Source organism: Hibiscus syriacus, unplaced genomic scaffold, assembly GCF_006381635.1.
Source record: "Hibiscus syriacus cultivar Baekdansim isolate YM2019G1 unplaced genomic scaffold, ASM638163v2 tig00111309_pilon, whole genome shotgun sequence".
Taxonomy (NCBI): domain Eukaryota; kingdom Viridiplantae; phylum Streptophyta; class Magnoliopsida; order Malvales; family Malvaceae; genus Hibiscus; species Hibiscus syriacus.
Window position 1 is genome coordinate 503,939 of NW_024063052.1, and position 20,110 is coordinate 524,048.

The following is a 20,110-nucleotide window of genomic DNA, read 5'->3' on the forward strand; positions in this document are numbered from 1 at the left end:
GTTTTACGAATCCATTGAGCGACCTTAGTGATTAAAGAGTGTTATTCTCTCTCGAGATCTTGGATTCGAACAGTTGTGTTTGTTGTCAATGGTTAGAAAGATTATAAACAAATATTATCTTAAAATTATTGCATACTATTGAAAAAAATAGAGTTTATGATTATCATTTGTCAACCAGATTTGATCTTTCTGTTCTTAGTTTCAAAATCTTCATGTGTTTTGGTAATGGTGAATTTGGTTAGGACATAATTCCTGATGAACAGGATTCAAATCTCTTCCCGCAACTAAAATATAATTGAAATCCAAATCACTTAACTGGATTCAAATTTAAAAAATTCCCATATCAGCTCTAAAGGGTGGCTGCAAAAACCCTATCACCAATAATCTCTACAAGAACATTTTCCATTTCAGAAATGATGAAATCTACTAGCGTCTCGCACAATAATCTCTCTATTTTAATCTCTGATATGATCTTAATTGCGACATGGCAATCATTGCAGATCCTCAAATTCTTCATCACCCTTATAGGAGTACCAGCAGGTGTATTCATTAAAGCAAATGCAATGGCCATTTTTTCGCTACGGTGACTCAAGCTGTATTCTTTCTCTTCATTATCCATATCATGTAGAACTAAAATTGTGTCGGGCACGTATCCGTGAAACTTCATCTCTGCAGTCGGTTCCTTCAAATATGAATCAAATATGAATCAGTCTCTTCCGATTGCGGATGTGCTTTATCACTCATGCAAAACTGATGAACCTGATTCTTAATTTCCAACCAACTTACTCCGGGCTCTTTCTTCACTCTCCTATCTCTCATGGTTTTTCTTACCTCGGAAACACTGTGCCACTTTTTCTCAGATGCATGGATGTTTGCAAGGAGAACATAGGAAGCTGAATCCTGAGGATCAAGCTTAAGCACTTCTTCAGCTACTTGTCTACATGCTGATAACAAAGTTTTCCATATGATAGAATCTCCTTTCACTGGCATCGATCTTATCATAGCTTCTGCTTCATTCAAACAGCCAGCTCGACCGAGCAAATCGACTACGCAAGTATAGTGTTGTACCCCAGGGTTTATTCCATACTTCTCTGTCATCAATTTAAAGAACTCAAGTCCTTTATCTTTAAGCCCACAGTGACTGCAAGCATAAAGCAAGCTCAAGAAAGTAAAATCATTTGGCTCCAGTCCTTCTTTCTCCATCTGCTCAAACAACTCAACAGCTTCCACTCCTTGTCCATGAAACCAGTACGCAGCAATCATCGAGCTCCATGACACATTATCTGCTACTTCACATTTCATGAAATCCTTAATAGAATCTTCCAAGCAACCACACCTTGAATACATACTAATTAACGTACTTATCACGCCGACATCCAAACTTGCACCAGTTTTAATAACATCAACATGAATCTGCTGACCTTGTCCTAATGTTGCCAACTCCGAACATGAACTGAGCACGCTAACAAATGTAATCTTATCGGGTCTAAAACCAGCCATTTTCATCATACAATAAAGGGCCAACACACTCTCAGAATAGCCATTTTGAGAGGTTCCCTGCGATAAGAGTATTCCAAGCAACCAAATTCCGAATCGGCATTGATTTAAGGGTAAAGTATAGTAATGGTCACTGAACTTTTCTAAAGCTTTCATTTAGGTCCCCCAACTTTTAAAACTTGCAATACAGTCCTTCAACATTTAGTCTGTTTGCAATATGGTCCCCGACGTAACTGATCATTTGACGCTGTTACCCTGCCGTTAGTACGTTTGCAATATGATCATTGAACTTTTCAGGCGCTTGCATTTAGGTCCCCAACTTTTAAAACTTGCAAGTCAGTCCTCAATTTCATTCTAAACCCCAAATTCTTTTTCGATCTCAAATTTCCTTTTTCGCTTCTCTCTTCTCATTTCCAGCATAACTTTTCAATCGGGGATGAATGGGAAATTCTAATATAACTTTGAATTATGTGGAGGTGTTGACTTGAATAAGGGTACATTGAGAGAAAACTCGACCAAGAGACTACCGGGACCATCAATGTAACATCCTCAATACCGGGTTAGTGACTAGATTGTAAAAATTTCAGAAATTGGTGATTAAAGTAGGATAATTGAATAGTTCAATGATTTATTGGAAATATTTTATAAAGGTTGTTGAGTAATCATTGAATGAATTAAAGGGTAAAATGGTCATTTGACAAGGAAGATTTTTATTTTCCTTTTATAAGATGAGGGAACCATATGGAAAATGGAGAGATTTCTCCATAGATTTCTTCTTCTCTAGCCGTGAGCTTCAATAGCAAAGGTAAGTTTCTTGATTAGTTTATTATTTGCTAAATTAAAGGTTGATTTGTGATCATTAGATGATAACTAAGCTTAAGGAAAGCTTAAGTTATCTTAACATCAAAAGATGATGGAGTTAGGGGGATTAAAGATTAGGAGTTCTTGAATGAATTCTTGAAATAGAGTTCATAATTAGAATTGAAATTTGAATTTGACTTGTCATTAATCTAATTAAGAGATATGAAGTGATAGAATTGGATTTATAACAAGTAAAAAAAATTGGTATGATTCTTGAAGTCCATGTAGAGGATATGATTTTGATATTTAAGATGTGATAAGTGAGTAGAAATGAGTTTAAGTATGTATATGAGAGTTAAGAATATGATAGGGGATGAAATATGAAGTGTTTAAGTAAAATTGGAGTGATTTTCGGGCTTAAATATGAATTTTGGGTTGGTGTGTATCGGTACACATTCAACATGTATCGATACATCAAGGGTAATTTCTAGAAAATGTTCAAAGTGTACCGATACACATGAATTGTATTGATACACCCTTTAAAATGAAAACATCGAATGAAATTTGTGTATCGATACATAGGTAGTGTATCGATAAACACGTTATGGGATGTACCGATACACTATAGAGTGTACCGATACCTACCTTAAATAAAAGTTGAAGGTAGCCTTTCTTTTAGTTTAAGAAATTAAAGATTAGAGTATGTCAAGTGGAATGCTGATATGTATATTATACGTCTGATTGCGTAGATGTCAATCGAGAGCAATGTTCGGACAAGGTGTCAAGTATCAGTCATCAATAAGAGATAAAGATTTGGTATTGACTAGTGAGGCCAGGTGAGTGCTAGTTATTATGTATAAGATGTTTTATGGAAATAAGACTTATGATGAGTCTATTTCAACTATTAGATTGCATGAGTTCATGATTTAAATTGTCACATTGATATGATTTCTTTGTGGACATGGATACATGCATATGGTTATATGTTAAGTATGTGAATATTAATCATGAGAGTACATGTTTCTATGATACAAGTTAAGTATCCATGATATGTGTGTTATGTGATATATGCGAACATATAATAATATGATATAAGTTAAGTTATGTGATATTAAACTATGAAGCTATATGAAAAGGTTGTATGAGCATGTAAAATAAGTCATAAAATCACGAATCATATAAATTAGTAAATGACTTATATGATAACAACAGAAAGAATATGAGTTAAGTGATTATAAACAGGTAGATATATGTTTAGATGAAGATATGCTAACAAGACATAAATTACATGAGTTAAGTTTAGCGGAAACTAGTATAATAGACTTATGGTATTAAAGGAAAAGTGAGAGAAGACTTTAGAGAACAAAAATAGAAATCATAAAATGATGAATTATGAGACTATATGAGAATAATATATAAATTAGGGAACATGAAGGTAGATGATAATACGAAACTATAGGATAAGCCTTGTAGGAAGGTTGTACATTTAAAGGAGTTTATGATATAAGAGATAAAATGAAGCACTATAAAATCCTATGAGAAGGGTGTTATATGATTTGAACAGGGAAATGAACATCAGATATAGACAGGTGGAATTATTTTGTGTTATAAGTATATGACATTACTATAGGGAATTTTATGAAAGAATATATATATATATATATATATATATATATATATATATATATATATATGACTACATGTGTGAGTTTATATGGTATTGATAGGACATATAAGATTATATGCAAGTATGATGATATGAGAAAGTGAACCAAGTTCAACGATATTGAATTATGTGAATATAAGAGATTAAAACATAAACTATATGAAAAGATATAAGTTATAAGATATGACATGTTTAGAGGAACACATGAGAAGTGTTATAAGCCATATGACATATGAATATGAAATCATATGAGAATTGACATGAACTACATGATTACATGTATATGTGAATGAAGCTACGAGCTAATATGAATATATGATATGTTTACATGAATATGTGAAAGGATATAAAAGATAATGCCCATGTTATGTGTCATCAAAGCTAGGGGTATAGTTGGCATGCCAACAGTCGAGGGTCTATGCGGTCTTTCGAGACATATATGTATCCTTTGGAACATCTATAAGGTCCTTTGAGACACATACTTGGTCCTTGGAATATGTATATGATTCCTAAGGAATTTTCTACGTGGTCCTTAGGGACATCTTATATGGCACTTCGGTGCATTTCTACGCGGCACTTCGGTGCAATTCTACGTGGTACTTCGATGCATTTATACGAGCTGTGGTGACAGCATTAGTGTACACCTCTATAGACTCACATATCTATAGTTCTCACATGTGTACATGGACTAATAAAGAAAATGATAGAAAAGAACCTTGTATGATATTATGTGCTTTGTTTGTAATTTTTATGGTGTGAAGTGATATATGTGATATGATGATGTGTATAACTTGGTTAAGAATAATAGATACAAGAACATATGACTAAAAGATAAAGAACGAAAATAAGACTTTTAAAGAGAATAAATAAATCCATTTGATTTGATGCTAAGTGTAATCATGGTGAAATGATATACTTGTTTGTGATGTGTATATTGTTAGATACAAGAGCATATGAATAAGAGATATACATGATAATAATAATAAGAATTGTGAGATGATATGAATATGTTTGTATTGATGTTCTGATCTATAATATGTGTTATAGTTTAATATAGTTGCATGAAATGTGCATTGTAGGAGCTAATAATGAGATGTTATATTTAAGTTTATTTATGCCTCACTAAGTCATCGACTTAGCATGTGATTGTTTCACACGTAGGTTCTAGAAAGCTAGAAGAAAAGCTAAGAGGGGAAGATAGGTCAGTATTTCCTTTACGAAGTTCAGATCAAAAAGTATTTGGAAATCTATGTATATTGTTATATTAATTATAGTTGGCATGTACTAAAAGAATTGTATTGAATATGCTCTGGTGGGTTTTGTAAGATTAAACGTTTTAGTTAATGAAAATCATTCACTTTCTCGAATTTTGTATTTAGATTTTAACCAATTTATAAAGAAAATGTTTTGAAAAGTCAATGTGACACCTCGGACTCGGATACGGGTTGGGGTGTTACAATCAACAATTCAAGGTGTAATGTTAGATACAGGTCATCTCAGGTGAAGCATAAATGTTCGATGAAATGCTTGTGAGAAAAAAATGGGGTTAGAAATACAGAGTTGACAAATACTACTAAAATGAACTAAGTATCATTGTTGAAAGTCACCAACAAAGCTGAAATTATTTTGTATAAATGACATATAATAATTTCTTCGTTTAATCCTTGTGGTTAAAGATTTTCCAACAGATGATCAAATATAATGAAATCCCAAACAACGCATTCATCTCTCAGTCTCTTTCACTCATATGCACTCTCATTTGGTTTTTGTTCTTCAATTTTTCGTCATGTAAAATTATAAACCCAAGCAGTGTTATGTCTTTCAGCTTTTTATTTACAAAGAAAAAATGGAAAACAACACCGATTGCGTTTATTTCTTAGTCTGTCCCCTCACTTGCATGAAGATATTTATTTTCTCTTTTGGGCTATCTGGAAGTAAGTTTTCCTCTTTTGCACTTTCCCATTTTCAGCTCGCATTGTTTGTTTTTTGTTGAAATTTTTATGTTTCTGGAACTGCATGTCAATGATCTGGATATTCAGTGTTAGTTTTGAACCAAAATCATCTAATTTTCTTTCTTTCTTCTTAATAAAAACTTTTAGTACTCCTTATGAAAGATATTCAGTCCATCAGAATAAAAGTGAAAGAGGGTCCTAAGCTAAATTTTTTTGATCTTCTTGTTTGGTTTTTCTTTAAATCAAGGAATTGGTTGTGAGTATCGACATAGTGAAATCGGCAGGCTCAATCCGAGAGATTGCTGGTACTAGTTTACTGGGAATTATATTGATCCGACCTGTGGTTTTCGACATCCTGTGAGCTCGTATTCTTTTTAATAAGTTCATGTTGATTATGGGATTGATATATCGTGAACAATTAAATTTTTTACATGTTTTGGAAATTGAGGACTGTGTTGCAAGTTTTAAAAGTTGGGGGACCTAAATGCAAGCGCCTGAAAAGTTCAGTGACCATATTGCAGATATACTAACGACAGTGTAACGACATCAAACAGCCGGTTATGTCGGGGACCATATTGCAAACAGACTAAATGTTTGATGACTGTATTGCAAGTTTTAAAAGTTGAGAGACCTAAATGAAAGCTTTAGAAAAATTCAGTGAACATTATTATACTTTACCCTTGATTTAATTACCCTTTCCCCTTCCTCTAAACTCCCATACTTCATATACATATGAGCCAAAGAACTCCCAACAACTAAATGAAACCGAAATCTGCATTTCACAACGCAACAATGAACTTGTCTCCCAACTAACAAAGCCTTCAAACCGACACACCCTCTAAGAACACTAGAAAGAGTGAAGTCATCAGGCCTGAACCCCGAAACATGCATTTCTCTAAACAAAAATAATCCCTCCTCGTTAAACTCCCCACAACAACCGCATTCCAACTAGCGACATTTCTCTCATGCATTTCATCGAACAACTGTCTGGCACCATTCAAGTCCCCAGCAAGCAGATGTTCGTTGATCAAAATGTTACGAGACAACATTCTTTACAACCATAACATTATATACGGAAACGGCGGCTTGTAAGTTGCCGAATTTGCGGTACATGTTTAGCAAGTGGTTCGATATAAACCTGACTTTTGAAGATCCAAATGTGACGAATAGAGAATGAAGTTGTTTCCCAAGAAATGCGGAGTTTTGGGGTACAACAGGGGCGGATGTATGTGGCTCCACACCCATTATTTTAATAAAAGTGTTAAATTTAGTTTAATTTGTCAATGAAAATAAAAAAAAAATAGAAAAAAAATTGCATGCCCAATTTTTTTAGAATATGAACATTAAAATTTTAGACCCCTATTTTTTAATTTTTAGATCCGCCACTAATATGCAAGATTGAATGAGATGGGAAAACAAAGGTGAATCTGTCCATATTTGACGATGACACGTATCAAAGGCTTGTTTTGTGAGTCCTTTGGAGCAGAGGTCGGTGAATTCTACGGTGAGATTACGAGCAGATTCCGAGGCGGCATTCGTAGAAAGAAAACGAAAGGAAGAAGAGAAACGTAAGTAATTGCTGGGACAATACCTACCCCGACCCATGAGACCGCGACCCTACCCATTATGCCATGTTCCTAAATAGCAAACTTGGTTATAAAATTTTATTCATATTTCCTTTTTACAAAATTCTTAATTAAAAATATAAAACTTAAAAATATTTTAGCAATCCAAAAAATAGAATGTTTGATGAATTATTCATGAATTATTCGTATAACATTAATTTATTTCATCTATTAAGCTTGATTTTTTAATAATTGAAAATTAGTTATGAAAAAATAAAAAAAAAATTAATTTTAAAAAAATAAAAACTTTTTGACATAAAAAAACTTTAAACTTGATTTTATTTTTAATAGATATTAATGATACATAAATGATAGTGTAAATATTTTTCAAATGTTTGATTTACCTCCAAATTCAAATTTCATATTGAAATCCAATTAATAGTTTTTTATTTTATTTTTGTGTCATAAGTTATAATGTATAAAACATATTGAACCCAAGAAATAAAAATAGGATTGGTCTTATCGGTTGAGGTGTAACCATCTGATTGGTGTAGATATTATTCAATTAATATATTAAAAATAATTTTAAAAACTCCAATCATGTCGTGACACGCAACACATGTCACCATTGACATGTGTCGTCACATGATTGGAAGATTAAAATTTTATTAAATTAAATTAAAATTATGACCAATTTGGAAGAATGTATAAATAGTAAGGATCGAATGTGTAATTATACCTATTTTATTAACTACCACATCAGCACTTATGTTAAATGCTAACAACAAGTGGCATGATTTAATGCATTTAAATAGTTGGATGACCCGGTTGACAAAAATTTAAAAATGATGGTCAAAATGAAAATGACTATAATTAGGTGGTCACTCGTATAGTTTACCTTTTTTTATTAAGATACATGTGATTACAAAGAAGATTCTGTTCTAAGTACTCTCAACCATTTGACAATGGACGTTCGATCACCCTTGTAGTCATACGTGCTCAAACTCGTGACTAGTGGCAGATGCACTAAGCCCCTATAGGGGCCAAGTGCATTCCCGTTATTTTGGAAAAGTGGTTAAATTTAGCTTAATGTGTTAAGAAAAAAATAATTTTTTTTGCATACCTATTATTTTTAAGAAAAGAAATTTTAAATTTTGGACCTCCATTCTTAAATTTATGGATCTGTCATTGTCCATGACCTCTATGAACGAAATAGGGGTCTAAAATTTTAGACTAAATAAATGAATATGAATAAAATTCTTATGTTCGTTTAATAAACGAATGTACACAAACATAGTTGTAGTCAGTTCGTTTATGTTCAAGAATAAGTTTGTTTATTGGATCGTTTTATAAGCTTGTTTATTCGATTCTCCTTTTCTTTTTTATTTTTTACATTTTAAATATTGGTGAAAGTAAAAAACTAAATTGAATACATGGTAAATTTTAGAGTTCAAGTTGTGAAGCCTAAGGAGCATAAGGACTAGTGGAGTAATTTCACAATTTTAGCAAACATGTTTGCGGCCGCTGAACGAACATGTTGGAGAACATATAAATAAATATATTCCGAACGTTAAACGAACTAAACACAAACACTTTCAAAAAATAATAAAAGAATATAAATAAGAATATGATATTAAAAATTTAAACGAACACGAAAGGAACATAAACACTTTTGAAAATAAACACATAAAGTACAACATTATTAGTTCAAATTCAATTCATTTATAACCTACAAATGAAATATAGGGTTATTAATTTTGTAATGGCAACTTTTCAAAAATATTTATTGTATGAAATTAGACTGGATTAGAATGATAAAATAATACATATTTGACTGATTCTGATCAAATGGTAAAGTTACTTTTAAAAAAAAATAGAGAGTCAAGTAAAATTTAAAATTAAGTAGTTAGGTTCAGTTTAGAGAAAATTTGTCCTAAAATGATTATAAAATTATCCTTCTATATATGCACATGAGTGTGCAATTAAACTCAATCGATTTTAGGGTACTGGTTCATGACCTTCTCACGGCTTCATGTACTGAGATTTTTCTTTTGAAAAATTTTCTGTGCATGATACTAAGGCCATCTTGGGATACAAGGCGGTGAAAAATGGATATACACAAGATAAAGTACTGATACCCAAGCTTTTGATAATGAAGGCACTCCTTTTCCCTTCCTTTCGGCACTAGAAGAGTCAGACTTAGGTATGAAGGGCTTTAACTTTTCAATTTACACCTCTCTTTTTGCCCGTCTTACTTTAATTATAGATGCTTCCTGGAAAGTCCACCACCCACAAACCTCTAAACATACCAGAAATGACCAACGAAAAAGCTGGTAACATGCATCCCATTCACATCACTACCCCTTTTTGACATAGGAATGATCGCAAGTCAAAGTGGAAAGAACATTTGGTGGTCTCTTTGCTTGTTGGAATCGTATAGATGCATGAAAAAGCTCACCCTTTCATGCTTTATTTGAAACTACATATACACATGTCTCACCATTGCTGCGAGTATTGGGGGGGAAATTCAGAAACAATGCAAATCTTGAAGAGAATTCAGATGTTGAAGTGGGAAACCATGAGTCTATGAGTGTGCAAAAGAGAGGGCCAACTTGTGGTTGAAACAGTTTGTTTGGAAGGTGAAGTCCAAGTGGAGGCAACAAAGGCAAACTTGGAGGTGGCAAAGAAGAAGCACGCGGTTCAGTTATGACTTGCACAGCTATTCTCTCAACTTCGACCATGGGTTTTCCCCTTGTGAAACTCTTTGCCTCTCCTCTTCCAAGTAAGTGGTTTGGGGGTTGCAATTTGATGTGTAAAGAAAGTAGGATTTTCCATTTCTTTTATTTTCTCTTTACTAACTGGTATAAGAATCTGAGATGGCAGTACCTTCAGATCATGTATGTGTGTGTGTATACTTCAAAACTCAAATGTATAGCATATATTAACTGCAAAATATCAATCTCTCTTCATTGCAGACTATGAAGATTATGATAAGCTTACCTATTAATTGGAATTTGGTCATATTTATATATTATCAATAAAAATAAAATAAATATTTAAATTATATGAAAAATTGCGAGGACAGTTTCTTATGGTTCAAGGTACCTTATTTTGTTCAATGAGGAGTTGAGGACATGGTTTTGACTATCCATAGAACTTTAAAGTACAATAAAAAAAACTCCACTATAACCAAATGATCACCTACAAGATTACATACATCTACAGGATCACAATATTCTGTTACCCAGTTATATAATTCTAACAAGACTAATAATAAATAATGTGATAACCCAAAATTCGAATTAGGAAAATTAATTAGTCGATTCAGATTTTTTTTTTAATTTTTTGAAAAATGATTTTAGAGTTAAAAATGAATTTTTAGAAATCAATATTACTTTGAGCTAAAATAAATCTAATTGGAAATTTAAATTAACAATTTTAGAATTTGAAATATCAATCAAATACTTTAATTTAAAAAAATTTATTTAAATGAGAATTTTAGAAGATTGATTAAGTATTAATAATTAGGGGAAAAACTATTTTATAAAAGGATTTAAAACTCCAAGGTTTAATTTAAAGAGATTTTTCTGATTCAACGAACATACATTATTCTTCATGAATAAATTATATATATTGTATTGACTAATTGAGTAATATTCATGTATAATGTGATGATGATTATTGATCTGGCGTAACACAATAAAATGAATGTCAATCACATATTGGATTATCCGGGTGAAATGATACAATGCTCAGAGGTTCAAAGTTTGGAAGAAATTATAGTTAATGTTATTGAAAATCCTATTAAGGATGAAATTGAAGATGATACAATACATTTGCAACTAATCACATGAAAGGAAGCACTCATAGTGACACCAACTCTTCACAATTTTTTGTTGTAGTATAAGAACGCAACACCAGAACTTTTGGATGTAGTAAGGAAAATTAGAAATGAAATACAATTAGATTTAAATTTTAAGAAACAAACAACAATAGAATCATATTTTACTAACTTCTCCTGGTTATATTTATAATTTTATAGAATTATTAATTTATAATATTGAAAGCGCCATAAATTTATATAATTTGTATAAGGGTCTTTTGAAAAGTTATTATCTTATTAATTTATCAAAATTATTTATTTAAATTTTGAGCCTAGGTCATGACCGAGAAAAAATATTATTTTATCAAATATTAATTTATAAAGATTCTATTGTATCTAAAATAACTATTTTTTTCTAATTTTCGTCTCATTTTCTACATTTGTTTTCTGCACTATTGTTTTTTCAGTTTACAATTATCTAACTTATCGTAATTTTTATATCTCTATAAGGTATTTTAAAATTCTTTCATATTTCTCTCTACTTAAATATGAAAACAAAAATATAATAATACCAAAGAAATTGATTTTTTTACAAAGTTTAAGGGTCAAATTTTTTTAAATTTAAAGGCTTATTTATTTTTTTAGAAAATAAAAATATTTTAAATTCATAATATAAAAATATTTAAAAACTTAAATATATAACACCAAAGATAAAAATTAAATTATTCAAAAATTAAAAATATATATATATATATATTTTTACCTCAAATTTATATAAATCTAAATTAGTTTCACAAATTTTATTTATATATTTACATCCAATTGTCTTAAATTCTATGTGTCTTTTTTAAATTTTATTTCACTAAATTTTTATAAAAATGAAAGAAATAAATATTATAAAGTCACATAAATATAAAATTATGAAATTAAATTTTGTTTTATAAATAATAATGAAACTATATAATTAAAAATTAAAAAATAGTTATCCAATTAAGATAAACATTTTTAGTGAATATAACATGATATAAGAAAGTAAACTTAACCTAAACATAATCTTATGAAAAAGTGAGAATATCGACTTATCCCGCCAATTTTTATTAAATACAACTCTATAAAGTCAATGTATATATGAACTTCGAGTGCTCGAGATTTTTTTGTCACTCCAATATTTCCTTTTTTTTAAAAAAAATAAATAAGTCTCAAATACGTCTCAACAAAATAAAATAAAATTCACATTAAAATTTAGAGGCGATTTCTTACATGAGTTTTATTTTATTTTTAAAACAAAATAATATATATTTGATTTTTTAGTAATTTAATTTTTATTTTTGGTATTTTTATATTTAATTTTTTATATTTTGTATTTAAACTATTTTATTTTTAAAAATTAAATAAGCCCATAAACTTTAAAAAATCAATTTGACTCTAAAACTTAAAAAAAAATCAATTTAATCCACCTAACATGTCACCAAGACTTTCATGTCAGTACTGCTGATCGCTAATTAACACCGTAAAGTGCCACATCAACAACGTGAAGTGTCACATCAACATAATAACATTCAACAACCGAAAATCATTGATTAAAATACCATATTAAATTCTTTTTTATAAGTTTGAAGACCTTATTAAAAATAAAAAAATATCGAGAGATACATTAATTATTTTTGGACAAATATAGAGTCCTAGCTCCTAGGTACCATTTGGCCAGATAAATTCTCATGGACCATTGTTTCTCTCTGTAACACCAGGCAGGGAAGTTATACTGCGTGCAATCTTAATATACTGTTAAAAAAATGTATTATCGGTTTTGTTATTATTTTTTTAATAAAATCAATAAAAATCATTTAAAATATTATTATTTCTACTTAAAATATTAATTTTTTTAACATTTTCGGTAAAATGTTCAATAATAACAAAACCGATAAGAAAAAATAACAAAAGCGATAGCGCTTTACCGAATATGTTAATAAAACCGATAAAACGTCCAATAATAATAAAATCGATAGAAATAATAGTATTTCTGATAATTTTTTATTAATTTTATTAAAAATAATAATAAAACCAACAACATCTTTCCTTACCGCCAATAGAGTAAACTCTCCCAATTCCATTTCTCAAATAGCCATAAAAATCCTTTTTTTCTCAAAAATATTTTTTGAAAAGGCTTTTATTTATCTGATTTAATAAAATATGGAGGGCACCAAACTTTGGCCACTGAGAACGACCACGAACACAATTAGCGCCCACGTGCCGCCCATCAAATGTCTTTCCCAGACATCCATCAGGACTGTCCACGTAAACAATCTTGTGGTCCTCACACCCAATTCCTTTCACTTGTGTTTTTTCTTTCTTTCTTATATTAGCTTCAGAGGCAGTAAGGGCCAATAGACGAGGCAAAATCGCACTTCGTCACTCAGCACTTCCTTGTTTGGTGTACGCCGGTGACGGAACTTTAAGAAAAACACCTGCTTATAGATTCTGGAATAATTCCCACCACAATCTATCTATCTTTCAGTGACTCGATTCGATTCTTTTTGGTGGGTTTCGATCCCGCGAGGTTTCTATCAAGGATTAGGTAAGAATCGATTTACCCATTTGCTTGTTTCCGCTCAATTTGGCGTTTTTTGAGGTAAAAAGTTATGGTTTTTCATTTAATGAAGTTTCTGTTAATCTGGGTGCTTGTTGAAGTTGTTAAAGGTTGTAATTGAACTGGATTGGCTATGATTTTTGGGGCATACTGAATCATTCTTTTGATGTTTTGCATGTTGGGATTTTTGAATACTTATTATTTGGGGTGTTTACATTTTCATTTTTTTGGGGATTTTCTGATGTTCTAGTTTTGTCTCTTATCATCTCTTTTTTTTTTTTGCTGGAATTTCATATATGATGATTATGTGCGAAAGCTTTAGTTTTGTGTGTGTGTGTGTGTTAAAAATCTAGTTTTTAATTTAAGTTGAATTGTCCCTGAAATCTGAATTGCTGGCTTGGTTGAGTTAATTATAGGTATTTAATGCTTAGGATCTGCGCGCGCGTGTGTGTATAATATGGATAAAGAGGTTGCTGGGATTGATAGACTAATGTAGATAAGGAGGGTATATAACTTGTTTTCTTGAAATGCCATGTATGTTGACATAGTATAAGAATTTTGAAACTTCAAAGCTAAATCTGAAGGATATGATGGATAGAGATAACCAAATTGGAAAATAGTGTGAACCTTCTTGGTGATGAAGGGAACAGTCAATAGAGAGTTTAATATTGCATCACATTCATTGTCAAGGGCTATCTGTGTAACAGTCTTGTGCAGTTTTCATATAGATTCTGTCATTATTACATCTGGGAACAGGTTATATATATTCTCACTGTAATTAGCTTGAAGGATGGAAAAGCCGGTAATTTTCATTTTGCAAAAATAATAGACTGATGTTTGGCTCCTCTGTTTACCCGCTTTTTTAGATTTCTGGTAAACTTGATTCTGCTCTAACGTGTCTTTCTGTGCATTTTGAGATTATATTGTTTTTGCTTACTCTTTGCACATCTGGCAATTGTTCTTCTTTACAAGCAAGGGAAAGAATACTTGAAGAGTAGATAATATAGAAATTTTCAGGAAAAGGGAGAGGAAATAGAATGGAAAGATAGAGGAATAGGAGAGTGGAATAGAGAAACTAGGGAATGGAAATCTTCACACTTGAGGTCAAATGTCAATTCAATATATGTCAATAACTGAAAGTTACTAGAAACTGAAAGGACATACGTCCACATAAGCTACTTCCTAAACACCCGAGTTCATATGAAATGCCACATTTAACCTTAAATGCCCTTATAGTTTCCTAAATACTACAAGTTACATCGAGAAATTTTCAGGAAATTGTTCTTGCTTACTCTTTGCACATCTGGCAATTGTTCTTCTTTGCAAGCAAGGGAAAGAATACTTGAAGAGTAGATAATAGAGAAATTTTCAGGAAAAGGGAGAGGAAATAGAATGGAAAGATAGAGGAATAGGAGAGTGGAATAGAGAAACTAGGGAATGGAAATCTTCACACTTGAGGTCAAATGTCAATTCAATATATGTCAATAACTGAAAGCTACTAGAAACTGAAAGGACATACGTCCACATAAGCTACTTCCTAAACACCCGAGTTCATATGAAATGCCACATTTAACCTTAAATGCCCTTATAGTTTCCTAAATACTACAAGTTACATCGAGAATCTAAAATACATATCATAAATTTCTAGGTTATTTAGCTGTATAACAAGCATGATCTTGTTCTGCATCAATTTTGTTTTATATTTATTGAACTTAAGTCATTTGTCGGGAATTCCTGAGTTGGAATCCACTTAAGCACATTTTTGTGTTGTTGAACATAATCTATAACAATTCATGTAAGCGCTTGTTTCTTCTTATTTCCCTGTTCATCTTAAGTTTCGTACCAATATTTCCCTGGAGATTTCTGGGGTTGATGTTTTTCCATATACAACAACAGCTTTTTATTTATTAGATGATATTCACTGATGTGAAAAGTTATGATCTCGCCTTGTGGGCTTTTGCAAGCTGTAACAACTAAGAATGATGCTTTTTGTGGCTCCTTGATTAGTTTGAAACAGTGTGAACTCTGCCAATTGAGCTAATATTGATTAACCAAATCATTTACACCATCTTTTTTAATTAAGCACAGCTATGGAGGCACGACCTGCTTTATCCTTTCAGAGATCAGGTGCAAGTCAGCTTAGTAACCATGGGGTATCTGGAGGATTGTCATCGTCTTTACCTGCCCTTTCAACACATCTGGAAGAGACATATCAAAAGTTCCCTAATACTCAACAAGCACATGCAGAAAGAGAACTGATGACTAGGCCTTTGACCCATGCAACTTGTCTTCCTGCCAATAATGGGGTGGTTGGTCACATTTTTTCATCATTGTCTGGATTTTCAAGTGATATTCATTACTCGTCAGCACTACCAAGTGAAAAGCATTCAATAAATTCTCCTTTCATATCTCAGTCAACAACTAATACTGCAGCATTGCCGTTATCACAATCTTCAAATTCACTGTTGCCTCAATCCACAATACCAAGTCACTGCAACAAAGAAAATAGTGGTTCTTGGTGTACAGATCCTGATTTTCTTGATTTTCCTGTAAGCACCACTGTCCTGAGCAGTCAAATAGAAAACAGTAGCTGTAGTGGTAGTATGAGATCTGAAGACTTTGGCAAACAAAATGATTGGCAGGAATGGGCGGACCAGCTTATCACTGGTGAAGATGCATCGGCTTCCAATTGGAATGAGCTTCTTGTTGACAACGTTACGAATCTGGAACCAAAGGTGTGGATGCTTTAATGCTATGGAAGATAAAGCTTATCCAGATAAACTTAATCCTTTTGGTATTTTTTATCTTTGATTTTTTCCCTTTTTTTTTGCTTCAGATGGCATACCAGGTGGAGAAACCATGCATAGCCGTACTTGCACAGAATCAACAGCTTCCTTCTCCATCTGTAGAAAGTCACAGTGTTGTAAACCCCTCTTCATCAGCAAATAATGCCCCAGCAAAAGCACGAATGCGGTGGACACCAGAACTTCATGAAGCCTTTGTTGAAGCCGTGAACCAATTGGGAGGCAGTGAAAGTGTGCTACTTTCATTCCTCATGAAACTGTTTTCAAAAGTCATTAGGCTTATGTTGTGTCTTAATTTGTTTGGTATTTTCAACTTACAGGAGCTACTCCAAAGGGTGTGTTGAAGCTTATGAAAGTTGAAGGCTTGACTATATATCATGTTAAAAGTCACTTGCAGGTGCATACACCCTTTCTTTATTATTCAAATATATAGTGCACAAAGACTTTGGTTAGATTACCCTTTAACTGGAGACGCCATTCTCTTCACTGCAGAAATACAGGACAGCTAGATACAGACCAGAGCCATCAGAAGGTATGTGTTGTTCTCCCTTTAAGTTTCTTCCTTTTCCTTGTTGTGTGACTTATTTGTGTTCCAGAATCATTAGCTGTCCAGTGAAAATTTATGTTGCATGTCTACTTTGCACTTGGCAATCACCCATCCCGTACTGATATATTAAAAGTTATTGCTGTGTAAGTGAATGGATGGATGAAGAGTTGTTGAAACTTGAGAGAGGATCTTTTTCTCATTAATGAAGTGGACTCCATTTGGTTAAGCCGGTTCCAGGATCCTAGCTGTCTGCTCAAATTTGTTTTTTTTTTCATTCGCACACACTTTGCCCATTCTTTATTTATTCATGAAACTGGTTATCTTTGTAGTTGGCATGGATACTGTTAAGATTAGATTCAAGAGAAAAAATAAATTTGCTTGTGCATCCCTTTGGATCCATATACCTTTATATAGATGAATATTTACAAAATTACATGTACAACATTTTGTATGAAGCACATGTCTATACCAACTCTACTACTTATTTGTCAAGACTTTGTCTTTTAAGTTACTTTGGTGATTGGATCATAAATATTTAAGTGACTAATACTTTATTATGTATATTGAATCCCCAAAAATTCTCAGCTGTGTAATTGTAGGATGGCTCTGTATATTTTAGCTGACATAATGACAATTGCTTGCAGGATCCTTGGAGAAGAAGTTAACTTCTATGGAAGAAATTTCATCTCTGGACTTGAAAGCGTAAGTAATTTGTAATGCTTTGCCAATGTTTTCTATTAATACTGTGTGGTATTTATTTATTTAATTTTTCCTGGGTTAGGGAATTGAATCAGTGGCATTGTTTGAGCATCTGCTTTTATAGTTTGTGCGCTTTAATAAAGTTTGAGTAGCATACATGGTAATTATTTGGACCTCTTTTGTTATTAATGAGTGGGGTGCTCTGCTATTCCTAGCAGGGAAATATCACCTTTTAAGAAAATGGTTAGTGACAAATTTGTATGAAGTATGAACTGAACTACGTGGGAACCGTCTGCTATTAACATATCGGAAATGCTGATCTGAAACCATGAATTGGATTGTGTATTCAAATCTTTGGTCATGTTCAAGTTTTGACAAAGAAGTTTGTAATATGCTTCAAAAACGAAAATGTTTGCCATGGATTATCCTTGGTAAATCTATTTGATAGGGAGATGAAGCTGCAAATTTAACAGTTCTTTTCCCGTTTTATTGCATTTTGCAAAGATTTGATTATAGAAAATTCCAAATGGAATCCATAAGGAGCATATCATATAATCAAGGTCTAATGCCAGCTTCAGTCAGTTGATTTGTTTAGTTTACCTTTAATCATATTAAGTGCATTTTTCATTCTGAACTGGAGCAGGGGCATGGGGATCACTGAAGCTTTGCGTATACAGATGGAAGTTCAGAAGCGATTGCATGAACAGCTTGAGGTATGAATCTGTGTTGGGAAGGATTTTGGGACATAAAAGCAGCACATTTTGTACTTGAAGAAAATTGAATTAAATGAATCTACCTTTAAATTTTCCTTGAAGGAAGTGGAGAACGGAAGATCTTTCTTCTCTTTACATAAGTAGAAATTATGTTTCTGTCGTGCTCTCATTTAGATTGATGGCTTTAGATTCTGAACCTGAAAAAACTTATTTTTTTTTGCCATGAGATTTTCGAAGAAGTTGGGGTGGGGCTGATCTGCTGGGTATATATGCACATGGGTTTTTATTTTTTGAGGTTGAAGAGACATGGGCTTAAGTGGTGCAGTTATTTACTATGTAGTCCATCTTTGCCTTGTGGAGTTGCACACCATTATAGTCAAAGTTCTGAATGAACCCTTCACTAATTGATGTTTCTAATTTTTTCCGGGGGGTCTATTGGTGTAACGTTAATATCTATTGTTTTCTCTACAGACTCAAAGAAATTTGCAGTTGCAAATAGAAGAACAAGGGAGGTACCTTCAAATGATGTTTGAGAAGCAAAAGTCAGGTCTAGACAAGCTGAAGGGATCATATTCTGATCCGGAGAATCCACCGGTTCCTTCAGATGCTACCAATGAGGATGCTACCAATGAGGCTCCTACAAAAAGTGAAGTGGAATCCTCCCAGAGGGATCACGGGAATTCTGGAACAGGCACCGTTAATGCCAAGTCCGTGTTGGAGAGAAGTCCACAAGAAATTTGTGGACAGCATAAGGCACCTGAAACAGGTGATCTAGAGAAACCCGAAACCCGTGTTTCTGAGTCGAGTTCACAACAAACCTCAAAGCGCCCAAGAATTGAGGAATAAGTTATATGGCAGGCTTTAAACCGACTACCATAATTGTTCATGGATGGACGCGGGATAAGCCAAGTTTAGATAAGGTTAGAGCTTTTAGAGTTTTAAGGTCGTCTTCCTCCATGTTGAGTCCTTGTGAACAATTTGCTTTAGCACTGCCGTCTTATGATCAAACGCTTATAAAATAGTATTGAGTTTGATTGTCCAGACAGGTGAAAATGCAGGTGCATTAATAAACACCGGTTGCACAAAGTGCATAGTTAAGACAGGGAAGGAGCTCAATTTTTTTAGGGAATTTAGTTATCATAAACTTGTTGGAAGACGTGAATAAAATTCCCATTCCGAGATCTGTACATGGCTTCATGAATAAAACTCCCATTCCGAGATCTGTACATGGCTTCAATGTACCATAGTCTATATGTATAGGTTTTTTCTTTAGTATTTCCTTCTGGGTAAAGGGAAAATGAATACCGTTGCCCTGTGCGAGTGTGTAATGTAGTAAATGACATTGACCCTTAGTCTGACATTTCCAGCGTATATTAACATTCAGATTCTAGATTCAGTAATATATATCCAGCTGCATGTAACAAATCTGGAGAAGTTTGGCCTCACCGAGAGTTTA

The 20,110-nt window shown here is 32.5% G+C and overlaps 1 protein-coding gene and 1 pseudogene across 2 annotated transcripts; one reads left to right on the top strand and one right to left on the bottom strand.

The window, feature by feature from the left end:
• Positions 1–291: 291 nt before the first annotated feature.
• On the bottom strand, positions 292–7,522 carry LOC120158236 (annotated as a pseudogene).
• Positions 7,523–13,702: 6,180 nt separating this feature from the next.
• On the top strand, positions 13,703–19,870 carry LOC120158162 (protein PHOSPHATE STARVATION RESPONSE 1-like). Of its 2 annotated transcripts, XM_039169075.1 has the most exons (9): positions 13,703–13,879; positions 15,980–16,440; positions 16,534–16,626; positions 16,728–16,926; positions 17,016–17,092; positions 17,188–17,227; positions 17,887–17,944; positions 18,585–18,654; positions 19,126–19,870. In XM_039169075.1, exons 2-9 carry the CDS (start codon positions 15,982–15,984, stop codon positions 19,498–19,500), a joined length of 1,371 nt encoding a protein of 456 aa, XP_039025006.1. In that variant the 5' UTR covers positions 13,703–13,879; positions 15,980–15,981; the 3' UTR covers positions 19,501–19,870. The 2 variants fall into 2 exon arrangements, with proteins under 2 accessions (XP_039025006.1, XP_039025005.1); XM_039169074.1 differs by having other exon boundaries at positions 15,980–16,626.
• Positions 19,871–20,110: the final 240 nt, after the last annotated feature.

Coding starts and splice junctions, on each gene's coding strand:
- LOC120158162 (XM_039169074.1), top strand. CDS start 15,982: ATGGAGGCACGACCTGCTTTATCCTTTCAGAGATCAGGTGCAAGTCAG. Junction 16,627..16,727: donor TTACGAATCTGGAACCAAAG/GTGTGGATGCTT, acceptor TTTTTGCTTCAG/ATGGCATACCAGGTGGAGAA. Junction 17,945..18,584: donor TCATCTCTGGACTTGAAAGC/GTAAGTAATTTG, acceptor GAACTGGAGCAG/GGGCATGGGGATCACTGAAG.